At 39.6% G+C, this 14,273-nt stretch overlaps 1 protein-coding gene and 1 pseudogene across 1 annotated transcript in view; both read right to left on the bottom strand.

Annotated features, from left to right (window-relative positions):
* PARP4 (poly(ADP-ribose) polymerase family member 4) overlaps positions 1–8,787 on the bottom strand; it is a 117,476-nt gene extending 108,689 nt beyond the window's left edge. Inside the window, 2 exon segments of the mRNA XM_036743997.1 lie at positions 240–372; positions 8,638–8,787. Coding sequence (XP_036599892.1) covers positions 240–365 — 126 coding nt within the window. The 5' untranslated portion in view covers positions 366–372; positions 8,638–8,787.
* Positions 8,788–9,441: 654 nt separating this feature from the next.
* LOC118836861 lies at positions 9,442–11,155 on the bottom strand (annotated as a pseudogene).
* Between the last annotated feature and the right edge of the window lie 3,118 nt (positions 11,156–14,273).

Raw genomic sequence — 14,273 nt, 5'->3', positions numbered from 1 at the left:
GTGCCTGGCACATAGTAAGTGTTTAATAAATGTTTATTAAGTGTTAGAGGCCCTAGATATCTTTTTTTCCTAGATTATTCCAGCTTTCTTCTTTATTCCCTAACTTAGTGTTCTTCCTCTCCAGAATAGAATTGAATTTTTTAGTTCATCTCCCTAACCAAATGATATGATTTCTTAATTCCTTGTGGTGGCTTCTCAAGGTTTAAAGATCTTAAGATTATCTAAAGCTTAATTAATACCTTACGAGTTAGTACAGAGGAAATATTTCCATTGTTTTTCTTAATATTAGCTCTTAGGAGTTTCTTCTGCATGTACTGTAAACTGTCGTCCTTCAAATAGAATCTGTAATTTGTAAATATTCCCATGGTTATCCTGTTAAAAAAAATGCAGACAAGTGAAGTGAACGGAACTGGAAGAACACTGTACACCATAACAGCAATATTGTAACAATGATCAGCTGTGAAAGACTTACCTATTCTGATCAATTCAATGATCCAAGACAATTTCAAAGAACCCATGATGAAAAATGCTGTCCATCTCCAGAGAGAGATGAATTCTGAGTGTGGACTAAAGCATACTTTCTTTCATCTATTTATTTGCTTATTTATATGTTTTACAAGGTGGCTGGTATAGAAATGTTTTGCATGACTTCACATGTATAATGGGTATCTTATTGCTTGCCTTCTCAATGAGTAGGGGAAGGGCTGGCAGGAAGGAGAGAACCTGGACTTCAAAATTTTAAAACTGAACATTTAAAATAGATCAATAAATGAATAAAAACAATGCAGATGTATTTTATACACTAATATGCATAATTATTTCATTTTAATTTTAAAAAACTGGCAAGTGCTAGTCTAACTCAACATTTAAGAATGTTTTTGTAAAGTGAACAATGCTTTGTTTTAGGAACTGAAAATGAGTTTGTTAAGAGATAACCTCTATAAATTTACTTTGTTAAATTATTCTGCTTTGGATGGACCTAATTATTACTAAATTTAAGTGGAGGTGTATGTGCAAAACATATCCACACTGAGTCTCACATCCATTTTATCACCACAAAATAGTTACTTTACAATTATAAGCTAAAATGCATTGGTTGTGGTATGATGGGACAATAAAGTTCAGTCATTCAGTCCAACTTGCTCATTTCATAGGTGAGAAAGCCAAAGCTCAGAGAGGGGAAAGGATCTGTCCCAAATTCTGGCAGGGGGCTGGGATCTGCCCCCAGGTCCTTGGACTCCACAGGGTCTACCCATCCCACTACATCTCCTGGCTACCTTTGAGATCTGGGTCGAATATACTATTGAATCCAAAATAATACATGAGTCTCTAATAAGATCATAATGAGGGTACGTAACAAATTTCAGCTGAAGGTCAGTGACATGATTTACAATTGTTTATATATTTTTTATTTTTAATCAATAAAAAAATCAAAATTATGTAGAAATGTAAGGGTTTTACATGGAAGGAATCTGGGTCTTGCCATTATGCCCTATAAATTCAGATAGTCTTTTATCTCCTTTTAGTTAAGAGGAACTTTAAAAGTGATTTTAGAGAGATATTTTTAGTGGCTGAATGAGTCATTAAAATTCAAATATTAAAGGAGTTATTTGATGAGAAATGATCAAGATGCTTGTGAAAATTTAAACTTACTTTAATGCATCACAGAGCCTTTACATATGAGTTGTTTCTTAGCAAATTAAATAATTTTAATGACAATTAAAAACACATATGTTTTAACAATAAATCAGAAGGTACTGATCTAATTCAAGTTTAAATCCTTCCCAGTTAGTGGCTTACTTTATCAGTTTTCCAGGTGTGCGCCAAAAAATCAAAATAATGCTAAGATCTTTTAAATATCTAAATGATAAATGTCAATACAATGACCTTCATAAGAAAGAGTTATTTAGGTTCTTATTAATTTTTAAGAGTGTAAAGGAGTCCTTACATTCTTTGAGGCCAAAAATTTGAGAACTGTTGGCTTATATTATCTCCTTCCTGTTATAATTATAATTTGGTTAGTCAAAGATCACTTAGTATGGATGGTTGATCTCAACTGTCTTATAACCCTATAGCATTACTAATTACTCTTTTTTATTTACATGTAGCTTAAATATTGGATGGAAGATGCTATAAAATATATTTATGATTAGAATTAAAGAATATCAGGGTGAAGTTATATAGGCAATAAATATTGGCACCCATACTTAGTTCTTGGCATTCTAGTCTTATGTCCATAGGACTATTTTCATTTGTAAAATGATAGTTTTTTAAAATTTTCAATCAATCTAAAAGCATTTACCAAGCATTTGCTGGAAACTAAGAGGAGAAGTTGAGGAGAAATAGAGCAATATAAGCACGGGGGACAGTCACTGAAAGCACACTAAGACATGGAGTTTATTGTGTGAGCATGACTGAGGACTGAGTAGGCAAAAGCAGCTGGCTCATAGAGTGATACTAAGGCCCTCTTAGTGAGTTGTGAACTGATATAAGCATTCTGGAGAACAGTTTAGATCTATGCCCAAAGGGCTATAAAACTGAGTCAGGATACTAGGTCTGTATTCCAAAGAGATCAAAGAAAAAGAAAAAGGACCTAGTTGTACAAAAACATTCATAGCAGCTCTTTTTGTGGTGGCAAAGAACTTGAAATTTAGGGAATATACATCAATTGGAGAATGGCTAAACAAATTGTGGTATATAATTGTGATGGGATATACAAAATGATGAGCAGGATAGTTTCAGAAAAACCTGGGGAGATTTATATAAATTGATGCAAAGTAAAGTGAGCAGAACCAGAAGAACATTGTACACAGTAACAGCGATATTGCAGCAATGAACTGTGAAACTGTGACTTAGCAACTTTGATCAATAAAATGATCCAAGACAATTCTGAATGACTCATGACGAAAAATGCTATCCACCTCTGAGGAGAGAATTGATGAACTTTGAGTGCAGATTAGAGTATAATTTTTTCACTTTATTTTTCTTGTTTTTTTTTTTCAAAATGGCTAATATGGAAATATGTTTTGCATGATTTCACATGTATAATTTATATCACATTGCTAGCCATCTCAATTAGTGGGGGAGGGGCTGGAGAGAGGGAGATAATTCAGAACTCAAAATTTTTGAAAAATGAATGTGAAAAATAAATAATAAATTTCTAAAAAAATGCTATTGCAACAGTCCAGGCAAGAATTGATAAGGGCATAAACTAGGGTGGTAGGTATGTGGAGAAAAGGGGGTGTATCTAAAAAATTTCATAAAGGTAACAAGATTTGGCAACAGATTGGGTATGTAGGGTGAGTGACAGTAAGAAATCAAAAATCACACTAAGGTTGTGAGTGTGGGTAAATGAGAGAATGGCAGTATCCTCAACAATAACAGGAAAGTTGAAATTTAGAAGAGCAGAGAGTTTGGGGGAAAAAATAATGAGTTCTACTTTGGACATATTGATTTAAGATGATTCTGAGACATCCAGTTTAAGAAGTCCAAAAGGCAAAGTAATGCATTGGTCAGAAGAGTGAGTAGGGGCAGATCCAAGAATCATCTGCATAGAGATAATAATTTAACCTAGGAAAGCTGATTAAATCACCAAGAGAGACAACAAGGAGGGAAAAAAAGAAGAAAGCCTACTAAATATTCTGGGGGAGGAGTGAGGGGGAAAATACCCATAGTCAGATGGTTTGAAATAGACTGAGAAATAAAGTCTGGAGAAAGAGTGGTCAGACCAGGAGAGAGCTGAGTCAAAATAATCTAGAGAATAAAGAGTATCTACGAGAAAAAGATGAAGTTAAAAAGAATGAAGACTGAAAAAAGGACAATGGATTTAAAAATATGATCATTGATAACTTTGGAAAGGGCAGTTTCAGTTGAATGGTAAGTTCAAATGCCAGATAGCAGAGTGTTTAGAAGAATGAGAAGAGAGGAAGTAGAGGCATCTAGTGTATATAGATTTTTCAAGGAGTTTTGCCAAGAAGGTTATAGAATGCTAATTTGTAAGAATAGTACAATCAAGTGAGGGATTTTAAAGCATTTTTTAAAATTGGCAATTTAGCTATGTTTGGTACTCTAATAAACCCTCTAGGTCTAATCTAATCCATTCATTAATAAAACTGTAACTAAACCAAGCCTTATTAATCAATTTCTAATATAGTCTACCTTTGGGATGGGATTATCCATGGCATCAGGATAAGGCTTAATTACCTATCTTTAGAATTTGTGGTGGTGGTTGTGGGTTGTCATGGAAGAACTAGATTAATTTGTATATTCCTTAACTTTGATTTCTGGTGAATTCTAGAATGAATTATTAAAGATATGGTTAGGGAAAATCTAAGAAGTCATGATACTCCCTGCTAAGAGGGCTGCCTGAATGGGAGGCAGGTGTACTATTTCCTATAAATCCATTCCAACAAAACATTGAAGTTCACCAATACTTAATAATCAAGAAATCTATGAGAATATCACTTCTAGGTCTGTATCCCAAAGAAACCATAAAATGGGAAAAGGACCCACGTATACAAAAATATTTATAGTAGCTCTTTTTGTGGTGTCCAAGAATTGGAAATTGAGAGGATGCCCATCAACTGGGGAATGACTGAACAAGTTGTGGTATATGAATGTAATGGAATGCTATTCATCCATAAGAAATGATGAGTAGGTAGATTTCAGAAAAACCTGGGAAAACTTACATGAACTGATGCTGAGTGAAGTGAGCAGAACCAGGAGAACACTGTACACAGTAACAGCAACTTTGTGCGATGACTAATTTTAACACACTTACCTCTTCTCAGACAACTCTAAAAGACTCATGATGGAAAATGTTATCCACATCCAGAAAAAGAACTATGGAGTCTGAATGCAGATTGAAGCAGACTATTTGATTTCTTTTTTTTTGTGTTCCTTCTTTCTCATGGTTCCTCCCATTGGTTCTAATTCTTCTTTACAACATGACGAATGTGAAAATATATTTATTATGAATGTATATGTAGAGCCTATATCAGATTGCACACTGTCTTGGGGTGGGGGAGGAAAGGAAGGAGGAGAAAATTTGGAATGAAAAATCTTATGGAAGTGAATGTTGAAAACTAAAAATAAATAAATTAATATTTTTAAAAAGAAATCTATGATAAACTATAATAAATGATTTCTTCCACCCAGAACTGGGAAAAAAAAGTCAGGCAGAAGCCTAAGAGCAAGAGGAAAAAAATTCCTCCAACAAAGCTAGTGTTAGTGAAGTGGTGCCTCCTAGGGTGACTGACCAAAGATGTAAGAGATGGAACTTGAGGCAGCAAGAGCTGAAGGCTCCCCTAAGAAAGGCCATGAATGGTCAGTAAGACTCTGAGTAGGGGTCTTAAAGTCTTGAGTAACTGTAGTGGGTAGCTACCAATGACCAGCATGACGTTGCAGCACCCAAATCAGGACAGTCTAGGCCCAGAGCCTAAGAGGCACCTAATGCCTAAGACAGATTTGAAAGAGACTTGAAGATCCAGCACCCTCAACCTCAAAGCTCCAGGGAGGCATAACTTTGAGAGGTGGAAGTCAATATAAGAAGCCAGGGGACTTAGAGTGAGACTACACAGGGCTGACAATCTCACTCAAAAGAATATAGAAGAGGAAACTGACCTTGGCAAGAAGGCCTAATTCAAGAACTAAAAGCTGGAGAGATGAAGAAATCAAAGGATACATTGACAAGTAGCAAGAATTATTGTGAATTTATAGATCCCTAACCAGGACGCACTGATTCTGTAATAACTACAATCAGGGACTTAAAGGGAAAAAATGGATTTTCACCTATCTAGAATACCTATCTAGAAGAAATGAAGTAAGAGGCAAAAAAAAAGAAATAAAAGTTCTGGACAAAAGAACTGGAAGAAGAATAAGTACCTCAAAAGAGAAAGTGGTAAACCTTAGGCAGGAAATAGATCTCCTGAAAACTTGTATAGAACAAAGAGAAATTAATGATTCCATGAGTCAACAAAAATATTAAAACAAAATTTTTAAAACTGAAAAAATAAAATAAAAATATCTGATATTAAAAACAACTGACTTGGAAAAGGTCAAGAAGAGAAAATTTGAAGATAACTGGACTTCCTGACAACCATGACCATTATATTTTTTTAAAAAATCATTAAGGAAAAGTGACCTATTAGAACCAGATGGCAGTGTAAAGATAGAAAGAATCCATTACCATCTCTGAAAGGAACCCCAAAAGGAAAAATCCTAGGAATGTCATAGACAAAATCCAGAATTCCCACAAGGAAAAAGTACTGTAAGAATCCAGAAAGAGGCATTTCAAATATCTTTTCTGGTTCTTCATATGGGTCATGTCGGTTAACTATAGGTGTCCCTCAGGGTTCTGTTCTGGTTCCTCTTTTCTCTACACTATTTCACTTGGTGATCTCACCAACTTTCATGGATTCATCAATTATCTCTATACTGATAACTCTCAAATTTACTTACCCTGCTTTAACCTCTCTGTTGACCTCTAGTCTCACATCACCTACCTATTGGACATCTCACACTGGACATCCTGTAGACATATTAAATTTAACATTGTGGCAGGTGAAAGATAAAATGACTAAGGAAACAAAGGTTGGAGGTTCTCAGCATTTTGATTTATTAAACAATGCATGTCAATTGCTTAATAAATTGTGACCAGGCCCCTTCCTCAGGACTGAACCCCAAAACAGGTGGAGATTTTTAAATATTAAAAACAATCAAATAAGGCCAATTAATTAAAAGGAAACAACTAATAAGGATACAACATTAGGTAATCCGATTTCTAATTGGAGGAAAGACTAGGGACTTTCCAAGTTGGAAGAAGGAGAGTAAACAGTCACAGTTCCTTAAAATTAGAAAAGAGGTGTCCCACTCCCCCCAAGTGTCTGTGAACAATCAAAGGAACATGGAAACAATAACAGATTGATCAGTATGGGGCTAGTTTTTAGATAAGATTAATGGGTTGCTTGAGATGTGAGAAAACTTCTTGCATCAATCTTTAGATTTGACCAGATTTCTAGTGAGCATAATCTAGGTCTCTAAGCAATAGGTAGAGGTAGTTCAGCTTCTTAGCCACACCGGGGTAGGTTCAAACAATGCAATAAGGTTTTCTTTCAGTTCCTACAACTGAATGAAGTTCTCTCACAGGACAGAAATTGGATTAGACCCATAACTGAGCTAGCTCCAAAACTGAATCACAAGGTAGACTTGTGGTTCAGTGTGGTTTACCCAATTCCTACCACCACTTTCTGTTCCAATCCTCTCAATTCCCTCATATCTTTCACTGGACATTCTGTAGACATGTTAAATCTAATATGTTCCAAGTGGAGGTAGATTAGTTGTGAGTATTTGAGGAAGGGAAAGGCAGGGATGGCAAAAGGAATAAATATAGTAGTGTAAAAAGGAGGAGAAGGGGGTAGAAGGTGCTATTTTCTCATCACTGGGGTTTGTAAAAAATCAGTTTAGAGAAAAGAGTAAGGGATGTGGCCATCCAGTGAACCTCACTCTGATCTGAAAGTGGGCAAAGGAGGGTTTAACACACACACACACACACAATTTAATGTAGAAATACCTCAAACTCAACAGGGAAATGAGTACACTATGGAGAGAGTGTTAAAGGGAGGAATAATACTGGAGACGGAAGTCAGGAGTAAAAAGATTCACACTCTCCCATTAGTCATCAAGATGAGGTCAAATTTCATTTCTTACCTCTTATTCATCAAGACACTCCCTTGATTACCATCCCACAATTAAAACTTTCCTTGATATCTAACAGTCAGAGGAATTATGGAACTAGGATATCTCTACCCACATTTTAGTTTCAGAACCACCTCTAAAAGAGGCAACTAATAATGGGGAAAAAAAACCCCACCATAGTACTTTAGAGCTGAAGGGAACCTTCTAATGGGTGGGGAACCTCTAGATTTGTTCTGTGAAGTCTGGATTTAAAGGGCCACAAGTTCCCCACCTCTGTATCTAATTCAACCACTCCCCTATCTGTATATGTATATATAGATTTCTGTAGAAGGATATATGTGTATACATGCATGTATACCCACGTGCATACATGTATGTATATGTATACACACACATATAAGATTATAGTGGACAGGCAGTCTACATTATATTCCCAACAATGATAACAAACACTAAAATTAAATATCCCACTTCTCTTCAGGTCTCCTCAAACTTTGAAACTGAAATGTTTTAAAGAACAACAAAATGGCAGGTGATAAGAGCAGTCTGATTATTTTCATATCACAACATCAACTCCAAACTTTTCCTTTCCTTCTTCCTCAAAATCCTACCTCACCACTGGAAAATAAAATAAACATTTATACCACTTAGAGGGTTATGAAACTTAAGAGATCTTCTTAAAGAGAAGCTATTTAAAAACCAAATGACCTCAAACATATGGCACATTTAAAAGATAATGATAGCCTACCATCTGAACTTAAAGCACAATCAATTAGGGGCAGAGGTGGTAGTTTAAAGCCAGCTGTCATAGAGCATAAGTAAAAGCAAAAGCACCCTGGGAAAGGGGAGCCGAACAGTGGCAGGAAGGGGCAAGGCAAGGCTGGATGTTTAACGCAGGGAAAGGAGAGGTCAAACGGAGCTGAGAAATGGGCTCATACATACCTGGCGGAGGGAATTATGCCTCTAAATCGGGGACTTTTCACTGTTCTACAGAACAAGAAAAAAACCACCTCAAAACCGAAAGAAAACGCCCAGAGGCTCAGGAACACTTCCTTTCCCTTCCCAGAAAACTCCGGTCAGCTGGCCCATGCTAGAGAACGGAAAGGGGCGGGGGTGTGGAAGCAGGCTCCACCCCCCCAACCCCGCTAATCTGCTGAGAAGGCATGGCAGAGGTGGGGCAACAGAGATCCTCCTGATCGAAGATGAAAAACAAACACCCAAGAGTTTTAATTCTTCTGACAAATGTCTTCCTTTGCTGGGGCTGAGGATTATTTTGAAATTTGAAAATAATCAGGTCCTCTGGAAACATGATACATGGGGCCATGCTAGCCCTAATGGAGGGGAGTACAAAGGTGATCAATGCATCAATAAACTATTAACTACTGTATGGTATTTTGTATCTAGGAATGTTGTTTCTGGACCTACGGGAACCTGCAGCAACTACATACAAGGCAAGTATATACCTGTGGGTTCCTGCTTGACACCAACTACTGAGACTGTACAAGTCATATCTAGCATCATGTGCAAACAACAACAGGGTTTAACAAATAGTGGTCACACTGTACTATTCCCCATTTTTAACTTTAGGAAGAAACTAGAGTGTGTTCACAGGTTTTACATTTCTGGTGTTCTATTGCTAATCAGAGTAAGGATTTGACCTATTTGAAAAGTGCATCATACATAACCCCTTAACCACTGTCATGTTCTCTTGACAGTAAGATGGCAGCACATTAAAAAGGTTTAAAATTACAGCTCCTTCTGGATTCCTCAGAGAGTATCTGCGCTCTTCTTTAAACAGCCCTCCTCCGGATTCAAGTTTACCTTTACCATATCTGAAATGCCATTCTGCCCCAAGACCCATGGGACACTAAGGAACACATCCTCATTAATGCCATATAGGCCCTTAATCATGCTGGAAATTGGATGGACTCTCCTAAGATTTGTCACAATGCTTTCTGCCAGATCTGCCACAGCCACACAGAATGTGCTACAGAATGTGTAGCCCTTCAGCTTGATCACCTTATAAGCACTTTCAACCACCTGTTGAACATCTTTCCCATTCTCTGAATCAGCATCAGTTCCCAAAGCAGGATAAAGATTCTTCAGAGACACATTGGCAACATTCACACCACTCCACACAGGAACATTGGCGTCTTCATGTTCCCTAAGTACCTATCCATGATAACTTGAAGAATGAACCAACTGTCTCTCCCATAATGGAAATGGTCAGAATCCAGATTGCAACCACTTCTAATAATACAGTTTTTAGGAAGGTTACTTAGCTTCCAGGCCACATATGTCAAAATATCCACTAGACTAGAAACAACAAGCAGCTTGCAATTAGGGCTGTATTTAACAATATTGGGAATGATGAATTTGAAGATATTCACATTATGCTGGACCAAATTAAGACGACTTTATTCCTCCTTTTGATGTGCCCCAGCCACAACAACAACCAGCTTTGAGTTTGCAGTCACACTGTAATCTTTGCCAGAAACAATCTTTGGTATTTTGAGGAAAGGCTGCCATATTGGAGATCCCTCATTTCTCCCTTTAGTTTGTCTTCTATCACATAAATGTAGTATTAATCTGAGTAAAGATCTTCCCCACCCATTCAATAGGGCTCAGGTGGGCCTAGGTGGGAAAGCCTGATTACATCTTTGTTCAGTAGTACTAAAACCCCTAATTACTAGATGCTAAGCCAATGTGGGCTTGAAGCCCTCAGGGGCCCTAAGGGGAGTTGCTAAGACCAGAGCCAATGGTATGTGAGCTGACTTCTAGTCAATCAGATGATGGCTAGGACTGTATAAAAAGAGAACCCAGGACTGGGAGCAAAGAGCAGCAGGATTCAGAAGCAGAGAGTGCCGAACAAGAGAGAGTTGCTGAGATCAATGAACTCAGGAGTCAGCAGAGCTGCGAGAGAGAGAGAGAGAGAGAGAGAGAGAGAGAGAGAGAGAGAGAGAGAGAGAGAGAGTGCTGAGCTCAGAGAGTTAGGATTCATGAGTGATCTTTTATGGGAAGGCCCTAGCAGGGGAAGCTACAGTATGGCTTGGTTCCTTGCTATAATATTTTGTTATAATTTCCTTGTTACTACAGTGAGGTGGGCTTATCAGTTTTGGAATATTATTGCCACAATATCAAATTGGTGACGTTGGTCCTTGAATCTGATCCTCTGGAGTCTAAATAAATGTTATACATCCTCTGCCTTCTACCTAGAAAATTCCTTGTACTTCTCAATTCCGAACCATTCTGGCATGCCCATGGTCCTCTCTGAGGTCATGAATTTTACCTTATTACTATAATCAACTAGGACAAGTTCATCAGCCAAAACCTTTGTTAAGATACTGATGGCACATGCCATGCCAATTGCACCAACCCCAACAACGGTGATTTTGTTATGGGGAACCTGGTCTTCCTTTAGGATATTCACAATCAGCTGATCCTTGACAGTGCTTGCCATTTTGGGGGAGATTGAGGTTGCTGGTCAGGCTTTGAAAGTTCTGAGTTAGATGTGACTGCTGCTCCCAGACTTTCACCTGGAGTTAATCAAATAAGATGTTGACACAGTCAGACTTGTGATTTAGGAAGATCACTGTGGCAGCTGAATGGAGGACAGACTCACGTGGGGAGAAACTTGAAGTAGCGATGCCAACCAGCAGACTATTGCAATCGTCCAGGTGTTAGATGATGAAGGCCTGTACAAGAGTGTGAGTGTCAGAGGAAAGAAGAGAGCATCTATTAGAGATGTTGTGAACATAAAAACACAGGACTTGGCAATTGATTGGATATGAAAGTGAGGAGTTGAAGATGACACCTAGGTTATGAGACTGGGTGACTGGATGGTGATATAGAGAAGTTAGGAGAGAGGTACCCTCCCCAGTAATAGGGAAATTAAGAAAAGGGGATGTTTAAGGGGAAAGATAATGAGTTCAGTTTTGGATGCGTTGAGTTTATGATGTCTACAGGACATCTAGTTCAAAATGTCCAGTGGGCAGTTAGAAATGTGAGGGTGGAGGTCAGGAGAGAGGTTAGGGCTGGACAAAACTGAGAATCATCCGTGTGGTGACGATAGCTGAAATCATGTGAGCTGATAACCTCAGAACTGGGTGGCCAGGGCTAACTTTACCTACTTGTCAGACAGATAATTGGGAAATGACTATTTTTTGGAATGAATTTTTAGATATCTACCTACCCCTTGGAAAATCTTAGAGGGCTCCTCCGTCCTTACCAAACAAAGCCCAGTCTTCAACCGAACAAAAAGGGGCCCTCCTTCCCAAAACAAATCAACTACAACGAAAAGCCCCGCCCAAACCTGCAGACATTACCAAAATAGACCTTAAGAAAAACCACCAATTAAAACAACAAAATCCTTGAGTTTTGCTCCTTCCCAGAGTGTAAGCACCTTGAGGGTAAGGACTATCTTTTTGCTTCTATCTGTCTTCCCCTGAGCCTAGCACAGTCCCTGGCACAGTAACAGCACTTAATAAATCCTTGTTGACTGTTGCTTTCAGAAGGGGAAGAAGAGCCTAAAGGGCAAAGTCAGGAAGATCTAGGTTAAAACCCCTCCGAGGACATTTACCATGGACAGTTCTTTTCGTAACTCTCTGGGCCTCAGTTTCCTGATCTCTAAAATGGGGTGCTCACCTCACAGTCTCGTTACCGGACTCTAATGAAATAACATAGGCGGACGGTGCTTCGGACACTTTAAAGCACCATAGAAACGTCTGTTATCCTAACACAGATCGTCAGGTCTAGGGGAGGGGCTGGCCCTGCTTGACAGCTTCAGTTCCTGCCTTCATAAGGTAACACATTCGGCCCCAGAGCTTCAGTGTCGGTTGCTTCCTAGTTCTCTGGACCGTGTTTGGGTGTTTAGAACAGGCGGCTGCTAAAAGCAGATTTCAACTACGAAAGTTTGTTTCTGGAAACGGTTCTCAGACAATGTGAAGGGAACGCAGTCCCCGAGGCCAACCTCCACTCACCCCTCCAACCCCGCCTCCACTGCCGCCTCCCTTTCCAGCACCAGCGGAAGAAGCTCCGCGACCCCATCAAGGACAAGTAACGTCCGTCCCAGGGGTGTCTCCTGGGGATTGTAGTTCCTAATACTGCCGTGGCGCCCTGCGTCCAGGATACGGGAGGCACAGTTGGACTACATTTCCCAGATGCCTCGGGGCCCCGGCGGGTGGGGCCGTGGCGGGGTTGGAGGCGGGGCTCCAGCGGAGGCGGCGGCTCATTTGTAAATGGAGAGGGAGGCGCTGGAGGTGGCGGCGGCGGCGGCTGTGGCGCGGGTTGGAAGATGGACTAAGGGGCGAGAGTACTGAGAGCGGTAACTTGGGACCGCGGGTGGGGATCCGGATCGGCTTCCGGATGCTTGAGGCTGGAGGAAAAACAGCTCTGTCTTCAGAGGCCTGAGCCCAGTGGCATTTTGGTGCCCTGAGGCCGCTCCGGAGTCCCCAGCTCTGCCGGAGGGCTGGGGGTGGGGGTGAGGCTGCTCTGTGGTTGTATAGTTCGGGGCTTGGGGTGGTCGGGAGAGTCCTCCCCACTGAGCCCCCGACTTGTTGCAGCTGCTCCGGATGCTTTTTTGCTGTAGTGAGATGAGGGTCAGGCTTCTGGGGGTCTTTAAAGAGTTTCTGCTTTAAGTCCCCTTCAGGGAGCCCCCCCCCCCTTAAAGTCTCGGTCACTTTCTGTGCTTTGATGCGGGTGGTCGTGGAATCGTTGTGATCGGTTTCAAGGCTTTTGAATCCTTGGCTTAGGAAAGAAAAGAAAAAGATTTTTTTTTTTCAAACCAGCAACCCAATTTTTCTGTAGACTTTGAAGATGTTGTGATGTTGGCAGCAGTTTGTGAGATTGGTGAGATGACACCAAAATGACTATGGCTAATTTTTTTTTAAAGTTCTTTTCCCCAGATGCTCTGGGGTCCTGATGGCACCCTTTTTTTGGGGGTGGTGGTGGTGGTAGTGGTAGTGCTCCTTTGTCTTCTTTAGATTAGTTTCCAGTTCCTTTTAATTTCAGTATGATACATCCTGAATCATCACAATTCCTAACTGGCCATTTCTCCCGGTAAAATAGATAACTGTTCCATCCTCCCCCACCCCCAGCAAATAACCTATACAGGTGAAACAAGTTACTTCAACATAATTGCATGAAGTAATTAACTTTTTAGGGTTGAAGTCCTGAAACGATGAACTGGAAGTACATTTCTAGAACAAAACAATGGGAAGATCAAATCTAGCAACATTTATTAATCATCTTCTGTGTGCTAGGCGCTGGAAGTACAGAGACATAAATAAAAGTCCCTGCCCTTAAAGAGCTTAAATTTTGTACGGTAATTTTCCCTGGGGGAGTAATAAGGAAGGATCTGGAAAGGCTTCTTTAAGGAAGAGGTAGCAGAGGTGGAAATAGCTTCGCCCTCTGGAACTTGTGTCAATCTAGTAAGGAGTTCTGCTTTTGAATGTCACAAAATAATTTAGTAAGCCGTTTCTCATCCTGACTTTTTGCTTTTAAAACTTGTTTTCATGTGGCCATTTCAACGCCATTTTAAGGTTTATTTTTATGAACAATCATTATCATTGATCTGGCTG

This window comes from Trichosurus vulpecula, chromosome 2 (assembly GCF_011100635.1).
Source record: "Trichosurus vulpecula isolate mTriVul1 chromosome 2, mTriVul1.pri, whole genome shotgun sequence".
NCBI lineage: Eukaryota > Metazoa > Chordata > Mammalia > Diprotodontia > Phalangeridae > Trichosurus > Trichosurus vulpecula.
This window is presented reverse-complemented; position numbering and strand designations above follow the sequence as displayed.